The sequence below is a fragment of the Labrus mixtus genome, chromosome 5, assembly GCF_963584025.1.
Source record: "Labrus mixtus chromosome 5, fLabMix1.1, whole genome shotgun sequence".
NCBI classification, from domain to species: Eukaryota; Metazoa; Chordata; class Actinopteri; order Labriformes; family Labridae; genus Labrus; species Labrus mixtus.
In genome coordinates this window covers 23,730,737-23,751,300 of record NC_083616.1, presented here as the reverse complement: position 1 = coordinate 23,751,300, position 20,564 = coordinate 23,730,737, and the positions used below count along the sequence as shown (strand labels likewise).

Sequence of the window (20,564 nt, the reverse complement as noted above, 5' to 3'; positions counted from 1 at the left end):
CGTCAATTATCTAGTATGAACATTTAAGTTTTGGCCAAAGAAACGAGACAATGATGAATTTTTTAACAATTTATTCCAAGTGCAGACATTTACATGCGTTTGAGCGTCCTCTTGTATACAATACTACCAAGAGTCATAGTCTGGAAGGAAAGGAAATTCAAATTAGAAACTCAAGAATAATCCAAGCATGTCAATGTAAGAAAAGAAAAAAAAAAAGAGAATTTTATTGCTGATCTGTATTTTTGTAAAATGTACTCACATTGAGAATTGTGTTCTCATCCACCAGTTCTGTGACGGACTCAATTCCCTTTAGGGAGACCTTCAGACTTTTGCCGTCACGCATTACAACCGCCTTAAGATGAAGCATGACAAAAAAAAATAAAAATAATAATACAAGTGTAAGTCTTGGACAGGCGTGCAGTGGGTTGTGATGTGGAGTTAAGAATACAAGTTAGCCAATTTTAAATGAGTGATATAGAGCCCTTAGTTTAACCTCATTACTCACCTTGACCTTCTCCCCAGTGATGGTCTCAATTTCAGCCTCCTTTCCGATGGTGAAGGAGTTGACGAGGACCTTTGTGCCAATTGTGACCGTCACTTTGAAGGTGTCACCAGTCTCCTCAATCTCAGAGATGCTCTTGATGTTTTTGCCTTTCTGGATGAGCTCATCAGGGAGACCTGAGAACAAGAACAAACAGCAGGTCGTGAGTTCATCCCAAATAGTTTGTGTTATTTTCATTCAAAAGGCTTTAGGAGTTGAAAATTAGCACTGCAAAAAAAAAAAAAAAACAGGAACGGAGAACATCTCATATTCCAACTCTTTATCAATAAAAAGGAAATGATTCAAGCACTTAATCTAACCAGGGACTTTTAAAAAAAAAATTCATAGCAGGAAAGAGGTGGAGTAAAGAAGGCAGTAATCTCACCGATGGCCTTCATGAAAGGCTCAAAGTTCTCCTGTGACTCCAGCTGGTATTTTCCAGAGAAAGACATGGTGATAGACGGTGAAGGTAAAGCAAGGAGAAGCTTTCAGATAGTTTTATACTCTCTTACTCCAGCGCTGCAATCATTAACTCAAGGTGTCTCCAATTTAAGGCAGATCCCGCCCTCTTCATCCAGCCCAGCACACAGACGGTCCAGCAGTAAAGATAAAAAACATAAAGATAGAGGTTCAGGGTGCCTAGACTATAACCCTCCTGTGACTGTGTTTGGAATCTGTCAACTGCTGTCCATACACAAGAATGCTTCCAATGATCTCGGTAGTCTTTTGTGTTTGAAGAAAGACGGTGACATTGCTTAATCACACACCAAAAAAAAAAAAAGCAGCTGATTGGACAAAAGTTTGCAGTCTGGTTTCTGTTTGCTGCGTTCTCTCTGCTCATTCTTCCCCCTTTCTTCTGTTTTTTCCACTTTCAGTTCCCTTTTCCTCCATTTTTCTCACAAGTCTCTCCCCATTTTGTCTGTCGTTCAGCAAACTCCCTCACCACTTTCCTTGTGCAGGCTTTCACTTGTCCTTTTTAATATGCCTGCAACCAATCAAGTCACATGAGAGCATGCGTTTCTCCATACATTGTCTTAAAGGGATACTTCACCCATTTGCATTAAGCTTTGTGTCATTAGAAACCTGGCAGTGTTTTTGAATGGTCGTGCAGCCCGCCCTCTTTTTCCCCTGAGAGCTTCCAGTGACGCAAAATGACGATTTTTGTGCCGGCTCGAGCTGGGGCGGGCTGGTAGTGTCGGTGCTCTCACTGTTTGCCTATGGACACAGACATAGAGTCTGTTTTCTGCCAGGAAGATCAATTCTGGAAGAAATCTCTGAATCAGTTGAGGAAATGGCCTCATGTGTTGAAGTAAATATGTCTGTAAATGTTTTTATTACTATATTTCTACTGCTATATTGTATATTTTGGAGAAACTGTATCAATCGAATTAATAAAGTATTTCTGATTCTGAACTAGAGGACCTTAGTGGGAGTGGCCTGCGGCGCTGTGCATTCTGGGATTTGGTGTCTTTCATCCACATGAGCCAAAAAGACACTTTCTGCCTTTTCACGGCCATGAAGGCACCAACTTCAAAATTTCTTTCACAATTCTACTAAATATATGACCCAATGTAAATACAGATTCATGTTTCAACGGGTGAAGTATCCCTTTAAACCAGATTTAACATTTCTGAGGGGAAAGCACACATTTGGACCAGAAAAAAAGTTTAGAATGAGATGTTCCACCACATTTTCCATGATATTTTTCACAGTGCTCCTGTGTTACAAATCCCAATTTTGGTGTAAATTTCTTAAGGTTGAGCATGGACATTGATGTACTTTTTTTTTTTTTTAGAATCCATAGAAGACCCTGCTGGAGTTCACTGTCTGCTCCACAGTGTGAACTCTACTCTACTGGTGCTTTACACAGGTGAAGTGACTCTTCAAGGTAAGCTCCCTGAGCCTCTACAGAGCGAACAAAAGTGAAGACAAAATCATTCAATCAAGCACATCTTCGATAATTTGTCATCAGTGTTTCAGAGATTCAAATGTGAAATCTGACTTATTTTTTTTTTTTTAAACTAAATCTGAACAACGAGGTTAGTGCAAAATGGTTCAAAGGTGACTACCGTACAAGATAAGTGCTAAAAGTGTTGCAACAGTTACATTGTGTCAATGAGAGTTCTATACACACACACACACACACACACACACACACACACACACACACACACACACACGCACGCACTGACACACACTGAGAGATAAAGTGGTCGGCGTGCTTTCTTCATCTGTGATAGTAGAAAACAGGTCGAGTAACGCTGCAGCCTGATAAGCTTTATGCTGACTTGTCCTTCCTGTGTAGTGAAAGAGTTTGCAGCAAAGTTTGAAGTTTTCTGATGTTGGCTCTTGAAATAAAAAAACAACACCAGCTAATCTTCCAAAATTTTATTTCAACATGCAAATATCTGGATGACCGCTGTCAGGACTCATCCCTATTTTTATACATAAAAATATATCGAGAAAGGAACTCTACAGAAGAACTTTACTGTAACTACATTACAACTACATGTCCCATTCCTTGTTTTCCCATGAGGCCGTGGAGTCAGGAGCAGCTCATTGGTGGACTCGATGTGAAGTGTGACCGGCCAGGTGCAGCAGCCTGAGGATGATGTCGCCGGGGTCGCTGCCTTCGTATTGGCTGGTTTGCTCGTCTCCTTCCTCGTCCACGAGGCAGGACTGGTCAGTAGTGCAGCTTTCTGTGGCGGAGAGAGAAAAGAGGAAATACGGAAGTAGTTAAAGACAATTCCATGATTGCTGTTATTGCAACCAAACACTTTATTATATGTTGTTATCAGGTTTAGTGTCCAAGGAACATAAGCAGGAGGGTGAATGACCCAAACAAAGGTCACAGTGAATGATGTGGTAGAACATAATACACGCTGCTATTTAAAGCTGCTGTGAGGAGTTTATAGCTGGTTACTAAACACACATTCATTAATATGCAATTCCCTTTATTACCTAAAAACAAACAATCAGAGAGAAGAATTATTATTGTGATTATAGAAATGCCTGAAACCACTGCTAAGGGTTTAGGTAAGACAAAGTGATTAACTTCACGACACTGTCACAGCTTTTTTTTACATTTTCCTCTGCCGTTATTAATGGAGAGTGAAATATTTGACAGTTTTTGATCTCACATTTTAAAAAGTATTAAATACAGCTTCAAGGGGAATAAAGAAAGAGTAAACAATACACTTTTTTCGACTTACGGGGTTTGTATGGAAACCAATATTCTCATGCCACAAAGACAGTAATTTGCACTGTTTTACAAAATCAAAGCTTGTCAAAGATAGTAAGTAGATATTGTTAAATAATATATAATACAAGTAAATCACATAAAAACTGTCCCATAGTGAAGGAAAGTTTCTACTTCACTTTTGGTTTTGTTGATTTTGGCGCCCCCCTGTGGACAAAGTGTGACCCTTTATCTTCTTGCTGTCCATGTGTAAGTTCTGTTGTCAGTAGGAATGATCATGCTGTCTTCTAACAGTTAAATGAATCACTCACTGAGAATCTTTGCGATGGAAAGTGTAAACAAAGACTGTCTCGTGCTGAAACTAAATTTGTCTGACACATATCTGGAAGCAGCATTGAAATGACTATGAAGACATTATTAACCTTGTTGCTGATTGTCTTGCTTGCTTACAGGTCATATAGAGACATCAATATACATTTGACTGTTCTTCATCAAAGGCCAAAAGCTCCTCACTGTCGCTTTAATTAAAGTTTTGATGGTAAGTCTTAAATTCAAAGGGTGTGTTTTCACAAAGCGGTATTGCTACTTGTGTCTCAACGTAAAAGATCTGAACATTTCTTCCACCACTGTTTAATATCTGACCTGCGTCACAGCAGACTCCTGAGGCAGCGCAGCGTCCTCCCTCAGATCCACAGGGTCTCCCTCCCGCCTGGCAGGGGGTGAGCAGGTAGTTCTCCTCCACACAGTGAGCTGTTTCTGGGGAGCCCAGCAAGCAGCCGAGGCCCTCCCCGCAGCAGATACTGGGGCCGAAGCAGCGGCCCCTGTCTCCAGGGCCACACGCCATGCACTAGAGGAGGAAATGGTAGATCATAATCACTGTTGTTTTCATTCTAATGTCTGAGTTTTTGCCTGTGCTTCTTCAACTTTCTGATTTAAGTCCCTTTATTCTGCTTGAGGATGAGTTTCACAACACACAAAACTCCTTTTCTGCAATAGTGAGATAAAAAAAACAATTTCCAAGGGAGGGAAGTTTTGAAATGTAGCCATCAACTTTTCATGAATGTAGTTTTAGTTATTTTTTTAAGATACCATTCAACACCTATTGCCTATCTAGCTGTTCTGAAAAAGGGATAACTGTCAACAATTTTGTTTGTGCCAATTAGTTCTTATCCAGTGAAAATTTAAAGGATGAAGCTAGGCCCCTGAAAAGAGAAAAATCAAACAAGCAAACCTAACTCTAACCCTTTCGCAGAGGTGTTAAAATGATGATAAGAGCAGCTCACCCTGCGCTGTGGTGCGTCCATGATGGACCTCTTTCCTCCGATAGGACAGTTGGAGATGTAACATGCTGAACACACAGACAGAAGGAAAAGTAGGCACACAGACACAGCGGCTCCAGTCATTTCTGCAGAGAGAGTGGAAGACAGATGTAAAACAGAATACAGCACACAATCAAAGCTGAACCTCAAAGTTGAACAGACATCCACATCTCACTTGTTGGCACTTGATGAGGAGAAGAGTTCAAGTGTTTCGTTTTAGGCGCTCCTGTTTCTTCTTCTGTCCTTTGTGCGTCTGACAGGACTTATATACCTCCAGAGCTTCTTCAGAGAGTGACACCGAAACCAAAAAGCCACTTAACGGTTCCTAATGAGTCTTTTTTAGTTCGTGTCACCTCTTGGAGATGGAGTTGACCACTGGGCAGGTCAAAGGGTTAGACGGTTCTGTGGCCTGCTTTGCTTCTTACTATAGAGAATCATTAAAGACAGGCCTGCGCTGCGTGACCGTGCATGTACGAGATGACGGAAAAGTCAGAGAGGTCAAGAAGTGAATCAGGAGATGAGATTAATCTATAAAAAAAAACGAGCGGATGTGAGTGTGGTACAACTCTGATTTAACTGAAGACACATTTTAAAGGCTTTCTGTGTTTTAGTTGAAATCCTATTTTGACGAGGCGGTTTTCCCTCAAATTAGAATTTTAAAAAAAAGAGGCAAACAGGCAAGTCAACAAGTGATACAGGAAAAAAAGGAAAGATGGAAAAAATAGGGGGAGAAAGGTGTAGGATATCCTTCTGTTTATTATTCCTGGACAAAAAGGCGGGAAAAAGTAAAAAGACGGCTGTAAAGGCCTCAAGAAGAAGAAGAAGAAGAAGAAGAAGAAGAAGAAGAAGTCCATCTTTAAACCTGGGCCTTCTTTCCCGCCATCTTTTCTTGGAAAGGTTGTTCACAGAGTTTGTCGGTGGGCCGGATGCTCGTAAATAAAAAATAAAAAAACTGTTGCCAGAAAAACACACACACATACCTACAAATGTTCCTCTCTAATCATAAAGTCATTAATTCCCGGCAGGAATTGACGCACACATTGTCCAGGTCGCAGGTTGATTGGTGTTAACGGCAAATTAACTTGGCTAATGATCTTCCACAACCTCACGAAAGAGGGTCTCACTGTTTCATGATATGAGCTCAATTACTGCGGCTCCCCCCCCCCCCCCCCCCCCCGACCCGCTAACTGCCACCTCACTCAATTAAAACACGACGTTATCACGGCGAAACTTCTGTGCCGAGACGGAGAAGAGTGGGACACTGAGACGTGGCAGGGTTTATTTAGATCATAAAACAGAGATGAAGTCACCGTTAGAAGACGTGCAGCACGTCTGAGTGTTGTGAACCAGAATGACAGGACAAAGCAGGACACACTCTTGCCTCCTAGTGGCAGTTTGAATACTTAGAAACTATACATGCATTAATTTTCATTGTAAAGGTTGCTTGACCTGTGATGCTTTGCAACTTCATTTTTATATATGCCATCTATTACAATTAAACTAACAACATTTGATGTGAAAACTACACAAAACTGTTTCCTTATTATTATTTTTTTTAGTTAAAGAAAAATAAACTTCAAATGTTTTGCAGAAGTATATTTTGTTGCAGGGCTTTTCTGCAGCACTGTATGACATTATATAAGTATTTTTTTATGTAATGTTGCACATGACTAACACCAAGCACAGACACTTTATCTGCTCAAGCTCAAAGCAAATTCTTTCAGTGCTGCTTAGTGTGCAAATATATGTACTGTATATGGAGTTCATATTTGTTTTCAATAAAACAGTTAAATGTGCTTTTCTTTACATGTTTTTTGTTTAGGTTTTTAAAGAGAAAAAGACAGGATGTGTTCATCTTCCACAAACTGCATGACACTTCACAGCAGCTTCACATTCAAACTGCATTGTTTTCGAATCTTTGCTTCTCTGTCTTCATCTAAAAGCTTTGCAAAATCCCTATTTCATCGAGAAATGGAGATGTCTATCTAGTGTTTCCTTATTTTTCTGCAGGAAGGCACTCGGCTTGTTGACTTCCTCTCCCCTCCCTTCCTTCCTTCTCTCCGAAGGTACTCATCTGAAAAATGAGAACAAAGTGATTGTTCCTGTTCTCTTTCTTAAGTCACTTCAAATGCTATCCGCGGACGGGCGGCTCATTGTCAGGAGAGTTGCAGCTCGAGCAGGAGGGAGAGAACGCAGGTACAACAGCAGCAGCAGCGGCAGCAGCAGCAGCACTTCATCCACAGCATCACAGAAACACACTCCACTACACTCAGCTGGTAAGTTCCTCTCACACACACACACACACACAAACACACGCACACACACACACACACACACACACATGGACTGGGCTGCAGCCTCACACTAACACACGCTTACATGGCACTGACTGGCATGTGAGGAGGGGCTTGGTTTTTAATGGATTGTTTGGAATGCATGGAGGGGCAAAGTACAGGCTGGGGTCTCTGCACAGTGCACCTTAAGTGAGGGAGATGCTAAAAGAACAGGATTATATGCAGGAGCCAAGAGAAACATTGAACGTGTCAGCATGCATCTTATAGTTAAGTCAGTATTCATACATTTAATCCCAAAAACTTTTGTTAAAAAGTATACTTCCATTGTTTGCTAATTATATTTTTTATTAAGGGATATTCACTGTTTTTGGAGATTGTGTTGCACTAACTTTATATAAACAGTAAATTAAACAAATCTTATCATGGTAGATATGGAAGTTTCGTGATCTTTGTTTTATCATCTTTATCTTTGTCGTCCACAGTCTTCCTCCCTTTTTTTGAATTTCAGAGATGTTGCTTTCACATTATGCTGCAAGTCTGTATCATTCAGCTGAGTTTCTGTCCATCAGTCAATCAGCTACAAACCTTTATGTATATATTTTTTGTCCAGTTTTGTACGATATCAGGCATGTTTAAAAAATAGCGAATCAGAGAGTGAACTATTTTGCTCATTCAAAAATATTAGAGAAAGAGCAATGATACCCAAATGTTGCTTGGTCGGGGGTTCAGTGTAGTTTCATTTGATTGCTTGCTGATGTGAATCTACAGCAGTGGTTGTCAAACTTTTCTGTCATGGCCCACCTTTCCGCGCCCTCCCACCTGAATGTAAAGGTGACTTCAAGGGTCAAGACCAACTTTGGCCAAATATCATTAAGACTGTGAACATTCATCTCACCATGGTGTGTGCAAACACATGAAGCGATAGTGATCTACTTTAACTACTTACATTAATGTATTTAAATGTGTCAAAAAAACAACAACATCTGTATAAAAGACAACAGTTTACAATGTATTTTCTTGAAATTTTTAAACTTCAATTCTTTATTTGTTTTTACTTTAAAAACGAACACAAAAAAGGGGCAACATTTAAATATTCTCAGCTTAATTCACCTCTGGACCCACCCCAGCCATCCCAGTAGTCCCACCCAACAATATGAGAACCATTCATCCCTTTTTTGTTTAACAGTTTTTATTGGGTTTTCAATTAGCAACATCAATGTACATTTGTTTGCAACATACACGGCAAGTAGACATTTGCACATAATAGCACGTTTGAAATGGATACAGTCCCTCCCACCACCCAACTGCCCCCTCGTGTCCAGATGTTACAGGAAAAATAGTGCATTAGTATTAGAACCATTCATCTTCAGTCTTCTTTAATGGGGGGAGAAACTGTAAAGACATTTTCCTCTATTTCCAGAGATTTCTGTCCAAACAATGAAAACATTGGTTGAGAAATTAATCTGCAAGTTAAATAAGACTGAACATAATTTAGTTGCTGACTTTTATATTTTGAAATGTGCAATTGGTTTGTAATTGTTTATACAAAGTGTAATTAATGCATCTGAAGAGGAAAGCACATACGTCACATTAAAAGAAAGTAGAACTTGCGGTCATTCTACAGAATTAGACTGAAATGGATGTCAGCAGCTTCTCATTGATAAGCACTGAACTATTTACAGCAATATGAACAAAACTGCAACGCATGATTTGGATTTCATGAAGAGAAGTCCAACAGTTCCCCTCACTCTGAGTATCATTAGCTCTTCACCCATGACCATCATCTGCACCGGAGTATGCACAAACTGCAGTGAAGACGTTATTTATATTTCTTAGGACATATAAACAAACACAAGTTCACATGTATCAGTTATTTTTATCTGACTCAGGCTGCCCAGAGAGATGCTGATTAAAACCTTTTGGTACAATCAGTACAGAAGAAAAGGAGAAGTTCTTCCTGGCTATCAGTGCAAAAAAAAAAAAAATGAACAGAGCATGCAGAGAAAAAAAGACAAAGAGAAGCGAAAGGAGTGCGGGAGGTAGATGTGAACATTTCTGATAACTTCCTAATTTCAGGAGAGGAGAAGATGTGTGAGAAAGGAAGAAGTGAAAGGTTTCAGGTAAACTGAGAGTGACGATAACAGAATGCACGTACTGAAAGTGTGGATCCAGTTTCATTACGACAACAGAAAGCCTCAGAGAAACCGTTTCATATCACACAAAGCTGTATTTTAAAAACACAACTGTGGCAGTGTGTGGTTCTGCAAGTAAGCAGAAGGCATGCATAGACAGCGTGATGAGCAGAGACATAAGAGGTAAAACTTTTTTTTCTACTGGGGGTACCAGGATGAAAAGGGAAAGTTCCTCACAGGAGCTTTAAGATGATTTTTTTATTTCAAATTGCACTACTTTGACGACGTTGTTTTACCATTAAAAACCATTACCATTTTTTTCCCCCAACATTTTATACAATGCATTTTTTTTCACATGTCAAGATTTCCCACAATGCAACAAACTGAAAATAGCTCAGTAAAGCTTTTGGTTGTGTCATGTTGTTATTTTTTATTTAGACACATGTAGTAAAAAAAAGCTGTACACGTTTTTTCCACATGTCCAGTTTAAGTTTCACAATGACCTGTTAACACACCTGCACTTATAAACTTGGTGGTATTCTCCTTTAAGTACACTTCTGATTAGTTCTTCCACCACTGTAATTGCAGATATTTAACCTCTTGTACTCTTTTTTAACGCAGAGAGAAAATGGAGAAGGACGGTGTGAGTTTCCCACCAGCAAGAAGTCCTCCTCTCAGAGACGAGCTAAGACAAGCTTCTCAGCACAGTTTCTATCTGAGCCCTTCTCCGCTCTACATTAAGCCCTCGAAATTCTCCCCTCCCAGATACCCCAGCATGTCACCCACCAGAGACTCCTACAGCACGTTCAGCCTGCCTGCTTTCTTTCCCATGCTGGGCCCCGGTTATATACAGAAAGAAGGATCCCAAAAACGCAAAAGAACTCCTTTCAAAATGGACGAGCACGGAGATGAATCCGCCAACAGAGGAGAGGAGGAAGAGGAGGAGGAGGAGGAAAGCCGAAGTAAGACAACTGTGGACCTGGACCGCAATCCCTTCTCCCTCCCACCTCTTCCTGTTCCTTCCCCATCTCCAAAACTCATCCCTGGTATGATTGAGCTGAACCGACTGCAGCTCCACCACAGATCACCTGGCATGAATCTACCTGTGCAGGTCAAACAGGAACCTCTCAGTCCCTCCCCTGTTTGGCCTCCTTCCCCTCTCCTCCTCCACCCTCCCTACTTCCCATCCCTCCACCATCGCCTCCTCCCCTACCCCTTCTTCATGCCCGGTCCTGTTATGCACCTCTCCCCTGGGTCTTTCTACCCAAGAGAGGACCTCCGTGTCAGGCATCGCAGCCGAGACGGACCTCCCCGGGGTGGGACAACGAGCGCAGAAAAGCTCGGCCTCAACGTCCATGTGGATGACAGTTACTACGTTGACGTGGGCGGAGATCAAAAGAGGTGGAAGTGTCGCATGTGTGAGAAGTCCTACACCTCAAAGTACAACCTGGTCACGCACATTCTGGGACACAATGGCATCAAACCTCATGGGTGCCACCTGTGTGGGAAGCTGTTTAAGCAGCTAAGCCACCTGCATACACATTTGCTCACACACCAGGGCATGAGGCCACACAAGTGCCAGGTGTGCCACAAGGCCTTCACTCAGACCAGCCACCTGAAGAGACACATGATGCAGCACAGCGATGTAAAGCCATACAGGTAGAGCAGGTTTTTTTTTTTTTTTCGCTTTTTACTTTCAGTTGTTCACCTTTTTATCCTATTCATCAACTCATTTTACCTGCCCGTTTCAGCTGCAGTGTGTGCGGCAGAGGTTTCGCATACCCCAGTGAGCTCCGTGCCCATGAACTGAAGCATGAGAAGGGTCAGGAGAACGTGTGTGTGGAGTGTGGCCTGGACTTCCCCACACTGGCACAGCTGAAAAGGCACCTAACTGTGCATCGTGGCCCCACTCTGTACAGGTGAGCTTAAAAATGTGCTTTTATATATCAATGTTTTAAGTTGTTTGACATTTTGGGAAACTACCTTATTTGTTTTTGTTGTCGAGAGTAAAACAAGAAGATTGATACCATTGATGCCTACACACAGTTTAGTAAGCAGCCAGTGAGCTTAGCTTAGCTTAGCATTAAGTAAAACAGCTAGCCTAGCTTTGTCAGACCATAACAAAATGCAGCTGCTAATGCCTCTAAAGCTCACTAACAGGCATGCTAAATTTGATTTATCAAAATAAAATAAAATCTAAAAAAAGTCCAGAGAAAAGCTTTAGAGGGGCTGATAGATGGATTCTCCTTGCTCGTCCCCCCCCCCCCCCCCCCCTGTAGTTTTTTGTACTACAGTGTGCTAAGCTAACAGTTTTAACCAACAGACATGAGGGTGCCATCAATTATATCATTTCATAAAATGTAAAAAATGCACAAGTGTCTTTTCTTTAATATTGAACAACTGTTTTATTTCAGTTCTCTATCGCTCTGTAAAAATGAACTAAAACACATGTTGATCCTGCAGGTGCACTGAGTGCCAGAAGACTTTCCAGTACCCGAGCCAGCTTCAGAACCACATGATGAAACACAAAGACATCAGACCGTACATATGCAGCGAGTGTGGGATGGAGTTCATCCAGTCACACCACCTGAAACAGCACACGCTCACTCACAAAGTAGGTTTCAATGAGGGAAGAAAACTGTTTCAACTGAATTTTGTCAAAATGTTTGATTTGTTGGGGTTGGCATCCAGTAGAGTTATTAATTGTTCTGTCACTTGACGTGAGTCACTCTATTGTTTGTGCAGACTTTGGAAAGTGAAGGCGTGTGGACAGTAGCTCAACAAGTTGTTTTGGCAGCTGTTTCAAAGCATTTCCACTTCAGTTTTGGCTCCTGATGCTATTTTAAATCCCTTAATCTCAAGAGTTGTATCTTTTGTTTCCTATTTAATTAATGTTGGTATAGAAAAACTATCTGCTTCAAAACTGTTTGACACTATTATATTTAAATATCCTGTAGAACATTGTCCAACGTCTTTATGTTTACATGGCCGTATTGCCCAATCAAATAGATTTTTGACATCTTGGAATAATTTGAAACACAATGCCTGAAACAAACATTAAAACATTTGGATCTGAAAACCGATCAATAGATACTAAAATAAAAACAAGTGGCAATACAGTTCAGAATAACCAAACATTAAACAGCAGAAAGACTTGTCTGTTGACTACATTTCTCACACCACTACTTCCCACATTCTGTCATTCTTCAGGGCGTGAAGGAGCACAAGTGTCGCATCTGTGGCCGTGAGTTCACCCTGTTGGCCAACATGAAGCGCCATGTTCTGATCCACACCAACATACGGGCCTACCAGTGCCATATGTGCTTCAAGAGCTTCGTCCAAAAACAGACCTTAAAGGCTCACATGATCGTCCACTCGGACATCAAGCCGTATAAATGCAAGGTTGGTCAACATCTGTGATCTGGCTTTTTGGTCTCGTGTTGTGACTTTTAATCCTCATTTGTTCCTTGGCCAAGCTAAATGTAGAAACTGTCCTGATGGGGTAAACGACAGAATCTGAAAAAAAAAAAAGACTTTTTATCTTTAGCTCTCACATAGAAAGTTCCCTAACTGAAGCCATGTAGCTTTTGTCCCTAAACCAAACTAACCCTTAACCATGGCACAATCACAACATTAAACTTAGTCATCTTTCAACACTTATCTTAAACGGGTTCAGGAGGCAAAGGAAATGTTGTTCTCCTTTACTAAAGGCAGGTATGTGACCAATTAGTAAACCTTGAAAGAGGCTAGCTGCTTCCTGTGTGCATGCACGGCTTAGCTTGCTGCTTGCATTAGCTTCATATTTGAGTGGAGCTGAAAAAGATCCTATATGTCATTGCCTGCAAGAAAGCTAATGTGCTTTTTTTTAAAAGAAATATATATATTGCCACTGTTGGACACAACAACTTAAAAGATACCAGAAAGAGGGGAATATGTGCCTTAGATAGCCATGGGTTGTTGATCTATAACTGATGCGGCTAAAGACGGAGCCAAACCAGCACCCCAAAAGAGCATGTCAAACAATTGCGAGGTGTTTGGTCAACGCCATCAAAACTCCAGGTGCTTCCTTTAATCTGTGTTTATTGATGAGGCTAAACCTGTCTTATTTATTGTTAGCTGACATTTGTGGAGTCTGCTGGAGTGTCTATGTTGACCTTGGTGTTTGGTGCGAGGACTTAGACGATGACCAGATAGCAGAGAGGCTTTTTTGGCAGTAGGACCCTCCTCGTCCATAGGAAGGATATCGCCGCACAAACTGCCTCTCTAACAATGGCCCGCTTGCCTCCCCGGAGAACAGGGCCCTCAAATAGATTTCATCTCGCTTTCTCTGCTGCTGGAGGGAGCTTCCTGTTTTCTCACGGTCCTCTTGGACAGTTTACAGTCCCTCTCTCCTCCTGAAGGAAAGGACCACCCTAATAAAAAAGAATGCAGAGGAAGGACAGCGCAGGAGTAGCCCTTCCCTGTTCTCCTCCTGGCTCTGTCTCCATGTTGCTTCCTTTCTCTCTCTCTGTTTTTCTTGCGTGCATGTGTATGTCAAGGAGTAAGAGGGGAGGGGGGGGGGGGAGACAAAGAGGAAAAGAGGAAAAATGTGGATAGAAGGAAGGAGAAAGGGTGTGTCTCTTTGTTTATCTCAAAGCCTGCACATTCATTCATGATTGCGTATCTCCACAGCTTGCATTCTCTGAATAAGTCATCTACCAGAGGAGTTTTGGCGCACAAAGAAAAATAATAGAGGTGTATTGTTTCGGCCTATTGTTTCTCTTTCCTCAAATAGTTTTTACTGCAGCCACTCAAGGAGTGTAAATGAATACAATCACTCAATGCTTGCATGCCAGTTTAGGCTGTTTCACAAATTTCTGCCATTTCCCCAAAATGAAAGAGGCAAGCCTTGTAGTTTGTACTCACTTGACTATATTTAAATGAAAACTGTGCAGTTACTTTTAGTCCAAACAACAGATACAACTGCAAGATTAGGACATTTACTTTCAACAGATTTGCTAAAAATACATTTGCACTTTAACTTGAGGCCTGCACAGCTTAGTACAACTAATGTTTTGATGTCTATATCTTATTTCCTCATTCATGTAAAATACGGAGTGTGCTGCTGCCTTTTGGATTTTTTTTATTAATGACTGAAAACCTTTTGTTGTTACCTTTTTTAGACATAAGCTTAGTTTCAATAGATCTGCTGTCATCAGTCTACCTGTGTTTGCTCAAACTTATTAAGAAGCGTCTGTTAGGCATTTCTTTCAAAGTGGGTATTCCTCCTTTCTTACATGTGCTTACTGATAGGCAGTTTGGTTGAGTTAAGGCAAAAACCCTACTTGGTTTAATTTGGGGCTGCTTAGACTTACTTGGCGCCTCTTTGGCTAATTTGAGTCAATGGACTTATTCTTCTGGGTATAGAAACTCTAGTCCTAAAAAGAACACCTCTGGCTCCAAAACAAGACAAAACTGGCCATAAACCCGGGTTTCAAAGTTTCAAATTCCACCTCAACAAGTCCGCCTCTTGTGTACAGTCTGTGAAGTGAACAGCTTTATTATTTGTTTTCTCATAACTAAACCAACCATACACCTCTCTCCCTTGTCTTGCAGCTTTGTGGGAAAGAGTTCAACAGGATGCACAACCTAATGGGCCACATGCATCTCCACTCAGACAGCAAACCCTTCAAATGCCTTTACTGCCCCAGCAAGTTCACACTGAAGGGAAACCTCACCAGACACATGAAGGTCAAACATGGAGTCATGGACAGAGGGCTGGATGAAAGACGTAAGATTGCACTTATTTTCCACTATGCATGCATATCTGTTGCAAAAGTTTCTCGATTTAATCGCTATTTCTCCAACCTCAGTGTTTAGGCAAAGGGGACGATACTGCCTGTCTACTCCAATGGGCCTCCTTACCCGCTTCAGCCAGGAGGAGCCATTTGACCTTTCCCAGAAGCCCTCGGGCCTCCCCAGCCTCCGACTCTCGCAGTCTGATGGTGAGAGCGTCCCTGGGAGCTCGTGTCAGGAGGAAGATGAGGAGAGTTTGTACAGGAGGAGCCCGTACAGCCCCGAGCCGGACCACCACGAGCCAGCGGGAGAAGAGCAGTACTCCCCTGAGCTGGAGGAGAGAGGGCAGGGGTCTCCAGCTGAACTACGACCAAAGAAGAAGCAGAGACAAATGTATCAGGATAGTTTAGAAGAAGAAGAGACAGAGGAGCAGACTGTAGACCCCAGCGGTGAGCAGGAGCATCTCCTACAGTCAGAACACACATCTGAGTTAGATTACGAGTCTCATTCAGAGCCTGGAGAGGACCAAGAGACAGGCTGCAGACAGTATGATTCTGACTCAGATTCCGAGCTAGATGACCACCAGGAGCTAGATCATGAAGAGCAAAGTGAACAGCAGATTCCTAGCATTTGTGACTAAACCTACCATGAGGCAGAGAGGAACAAGTGAAATCATGTGAGCAATATTAGTGCGAAATGAAGAAGAAGAAGCACAATAATAATAGAAGTCAGACGATGAAATAGAAGAAGTTAATCAGTGCCAGGTCGATTTTTTTATTAATGTAAGCCCACAATGCCAGTTTGTTGTCGTGTCTAAGCAAAGGTAGCACTGCTAAATTGCTACTGCCATAACGCTCTACTACGCAGATGTAAACCAGCACCGTAGTATCTTGCAGCCTGTAGCAGTTTAGATGTATTTTAATCTAGAAAATGGAGATAAACAGTATGCAGAGTATGCAGACTCTGTGAACTCTTGTTTGGTCGTGTTACATATACTGTGATACATTTTGACTCCTTTCTGAGGGATTTCTTACCTTTCGACTAGTCTGAAATACATTTTAAAACAGTTCGCCCAGGAACATTTCTGAATGAAGATTGGTTATGGAGGAGGTGCTGTTTAAGCTTAGCACTGTAACAAGAAATACAATCATATAGTTTTGTCAATTAAATAAATACAACTGACATATAAAGCTGTGAAGCATTCTGCATGTAGACAACATATCATTCATAATCACTGATACGTCAGTGTTCATTGATTGGAGGAAAGGTTCTGTGAGGGTTAATCTGTTTTTGTACATAAAATAGAAAATCATATTTAATGTTTTTTTTTTTCCTTTAAAATAATTTTATAATATTGAATAACAAAAGTCACGTTTGAGTTTTCTTTATATGTTGCCCTTGTATTTTGTGTAAATGTATGAGATCAAAATCAATACTGTGTTATTTCTGACTCTTTTGTTTATGTTTTGGGGAGATTTTCTTATTTTTTTTGTTCATTTGTTGGTGGGATTTTGTACTTAAAGTGAGATTTGGGTGTAACATTGTTATTTACACAGAAACAGACTTGGACAAGCTTGATGTATCATATCCATTCAGTGTCTTTATGAAATAAACTGCAAACTGTGTTTGAAGTCTAGTGTTTAGTTTTTTAAATACTTGGGTATGGGTGGCTAGGGATATGAGGGCCATCCTTGAAATCTGATTGGCCAACCTAAATTATAATTGGCTATTTGCCTTATCAGCGGACTTAATAACTTTCTTTGCTTTTCAGTGGCACATTGCCTTTTGTTAGCTCTTTTAATCGTGACATTGAACATACATCTATTTGAATCTTTAAAGAATAAAGCAAAGAAGATTCATATGTTGCCACTTCTGTCACTTTTTAAAATAAAACGAAATATAAAAAGAGAAATAACATCTTAAGTTGTAAGGAACGTTAGTAGTTAAGGCATCTATAATACGATTCATTGCGATAGAAATGGGTAAATTAAGGCTCATTTTCATTTATACGTGCACACACACACCTCATGTGACCCCTATATAAGCCAGTGCCCCACTCAAAGAAGTCTGGGTCCACCCTCCCTTTGATTGCTCAGTTTTTTGGGGGGGATTTGTGAGGTTTTATTGCATGTCTGTGTGATGGTGGTCAAACGTGAACATTGTGCAGGACAAATACAGAAATAAAAGTTGAAACCCCTGAAAAGAAACCTGCGTTATGTAGTTTTTTAACAGCCCACAAACATCCTATGAGTGATCCTGAAGACTATAAGCCCTGATAATAAATCTCGATCCTCTTCTTTTTTTTTTTACCGAGCCAGGGATGATTGCCGTGTGTTTCAAAAAGCTTGCCTTTCTCCTCCTGCTTCTCTTTCAAAGCGGAGGAAGAGGAAGAGAAAACACCTCTCCCCTTCTCTCTTTTAGGTTGTGATCAAACAGTGGTGACGGACACAGTGGGTGTCCCAGACAAAGGCTTCATATGTCTGCGTGACTCAGAATGAAGCATTGTTTCTCCTCATTGCAGAAGCCCCTCTGAAAACAGAAACAGTGCTGGTAGAAAGAGTGCCTAAAAAGTTTTCTTTTAAAGAAGCTGCATGAACAGACAGAGCATCCTTTCCCATCTCACAACTTTTATAAAGTAATGCAGCAAAAGGTCACCGAAGGTCTTGTTTATCACAGTTTGAATGGTTTCAAGTTCTCTTTGCCGTGCTTTCACATTACACCTCATTATATATCGAGCCAGTTCAGGTAAACAGGGAGTAATTTCTTGTCGCATAAAATGCAGAACAGCAGCTTCTCTTTTTCTACTACTGACGACCACCGTGTCCTAACGGGCGAAACTGTAAACAGTTTGAGGAAGTTCTCACATCCTCCTCTCCTTTCCTTTCCTCACCTACATGTTTCAATCCCAACCACCAGCTCAGAGAGGAAGCACATAGTGGATCTGCTGCTAGTGTCTGTGTCTCCCATCGTGAACTGGCCTCTCTCTCAAACAATCAATCGTATATGTTATTTTTGCAAAACACGCAATGTACTTTAAGGTGCTTCGCAAGCACCTGATAAAACATAGGAGTTGAAAATGAATGTAGAGACCAGGCACACCCAAAACAAAACTAAAAAAATAATTAAGAAGCTTACAAAATGAATACAGATAGTTATATGATTCTAAAATAAAAAGAACAAGACGCATCAGAGATGATAACACAAGCAGAGAAAATAACAAAATGATAACAAAATGAAAAACATGACACAAAATAAAGGGATTCAAAGTTCAACTTGAATCAACCAAAAAAAGAATAATCTCAAAAGAAAAAACAGAATAAAGTAAAGAATATGAAATAAAGATAGATACATGACTGACATAAAATCATGAAGCAATGCATAACATCCAGGCAGCAACATATTATTGAATCTCTGAATAACAATATGTGCAGCAAATAAATAGCTCACCAACCTGATAGAGCTTCATTTATTATAGTTCTGCTTGATTTTAAAGAACTGAAACTTCAGAGACCATGAGAATGTAAAGATCAGTCAGGCCCTCAGGAGAACAGGTACACACAACAGGTAGTTTCCTGAGCAGAAAATGAACCGTGTGGTTAGATAGCTTCATGTTCTGCTTTTGCAAAACTAACAAACTGATAAAGATCAGGACAAGTACCAGAAGATATTTAGCACTTCGCAGAGAAATTCAAAATAGTTCAACATTTTAGATTCATTCTCAGGCAAAGCTTGAAAATACATTCACAGAAGATGCTGTGTAAGCCTAAAAGAGCGACGTAAAACCACTCTGAGACTTTTCTGCAGCTGATAACTTTGATTATCAGGGCTCGAATATGTTCTAAAGTTAAATAGATAAAAACAAATAATCCATCTGAATGCCTTTTCTACTTCTTGGGCAAAGTTCACTGTAATGAAAATTTACCTCCAAGACTCTCTGACTCAGTGCACAATTAGTTGATCAATTTTCATCTTTCATTTGCAAAGAAGCAGAATATTTGTGGTTCCTTGGGGTGATTTTGTAATTTTCTTGATTTAGAATAGATGAGCATTGATAATAGAACAGAATTGAATAGAACCAAATAGAATAGAAAACAGAAGAGTGGAATAGAGTAGAATACAGTGAAGTGCTATAAAATATAATACAAGAGAAAATAATATAATAAGAGAAACTTGAAAGAAGAGAAAGGAATTGAATAACATAGAATAGAATACAGAAGAGTGGAATACAGTAGAATTCTATAGAATATAACATAAACACAACACAAAAAATATTACAGGAGAATAATAGAATAAGAAATAATAGAATAATGGAATATAATATAACTCTATGTACAGTCTATGCATAAAAAAGAATCGAACAGAACAGAACGGAGTAGAATAGAATTGAATGCCTTCATTGACCTTTCACAATGTGCGATACAATTTGTTTTGCTTCTCTAAAACAAAAGAAAAACATTCATGACACACCCACATACATTCTGCCACACACACACACACACACACACACACACACACACATGCATTCCAGTTTACATCTCTGTGGAGGGGATACTTTCAGCTTCGGACTGTCGGCCTGACAAAGTCTGGAAGAGGTAGCGCTATGAGAAATTGTAAAGACCAAATGGACGAGCTTGTCATGAACTTTTTTAAATGCTGATTAATAATAAAAACATTTAGATGAAACCTTACACTTCCTTATTCATTGACCTGATACTTAATAAATGTTGGTTTTTATGTTTCTACAGATTTATGGTTTTATAGAATGGGTTACTGCCAATCATGCTTCATGCCTGATGCCGTCCAAAATGTGTGAAGCATGATAATGCTGACAAATAACTGCACTGTTTTTGAGCATTCGTAATGCAAAAGAGTGCAGTTAGACATTCCTTACATCCTTTTATATGATTACATTTTCCAAATATTAACTTTTTTTAATACAAGACATGAATGGAGGTTATTTCTTCTCTGACTCTTTTCTTCTAAAAGTTGTCTGTTTTTAATCTTGCTATGTAGACATCAGACGTCAGAATGTACCTTTGTTATTCTGTCGTTTTTTTACCCTACTTTAGAAAGGTACAAAGAAACCATTGTTCAATCTTTTCCATCTTCTTGTATGTCATTTTGAACCTAATTAGTTTTTGTCTGAATTAAAACTCAAAATGAAAAATTACGCTTTCATTTTATTGATTTGCTTATTAGTTATTACCACTGTATAAGCTGACTTGTCTTCAGGTATAAACTTATCTTTCAGTTTAGTTTTTGTATCAAATGCTGTATCTTTCATCTTTTAAGACTTTGCATTGT

General features: G+C 40.2%; 3 protein-coding genes across 3 annotated transcripts; 1 reads left to right on the top strand and 2 right to left on the bottom strand.

The window, feature by feature from the left end:
• Window positions 1-54: 54 nt before the first annotated feature.
• Window positions 55-1,086, bottom strand: LOC132974573 (fatty acid-binding protein, liver-type-like). Its single transcript, XM_061038717.1, has 4 exons — window positions 927-1,086; window positions 506-678; window positions 260-352; window positions 55-140 (listed from the first exon to the last, which is right to left on the bottom strand). The coding sequence occupies exons 1-4, from the start codon at window positions 991-993 to the stop codon at window positions 90-92; spliced, it is 384 nt and encodes a 127-aa protein (XP_060894700.1). The 5' UTR covers window positions 994-1,086; the 3' UTR covers window positions 55-89.
• Window positions 1,087-2,914: 1,828 nt separating this feature from the next.
• On the bottom strand, window positions 2,915-5,380 carry LOC132974572 (isotocin-neurophysin IT 1-like). The gene is made up of 4 exons (XM_061038715.1): window positions 5,235-5,380; window positions 5,024-5,145; window positions 4,383-4,587; window positions 2,915-3,240 (listed from the first exon to the last, which is right to left on the bottom strand). The coding sequence occupies exons 2-4, from the start codon at window positions 5,141-5,143 to the stop codon at window positions 3,098-3,100; spliced, it is 468 nt and encodes a 155-aa protein (XP_060894698.1). The 5' UTR covers window positions 5,144-5,145; window positions 5,235-5,380; the 3' UTR covers window positions 2,915-3,097.
• Window positions 5,381-7,166: 1,786 nt separating this feature from the next.
• znf366 (zinc finger protein 366) lies at window positions 7,167-16,891 on the top strand. The gene is made up of 7 exons (XM_061038714.1): window positions 7,167-7,335; window positions 10,107-11,144; window positions 11,237-11,404; window positions 11,949-12,099; window positions 12,696-12,887; window positions 15,081-15,255; window positions 15,338-16,891. Exons 2-7 carry the CDS (start codon window positions 10,114-10,116, stop codon window positions 15,898-15,900), a joined length of 2,280 nt encoding a protein of 759 aa, XP_060894697.1. The 5' UTR covers window positions 7,167-7,335; window positions 10,107-10,113; the 3' UTR covers window positions 15,901-16,891.
• The last annotated feature ends 3,673 nt before the right edge of the window (window positions 16,892-20,564 follow it).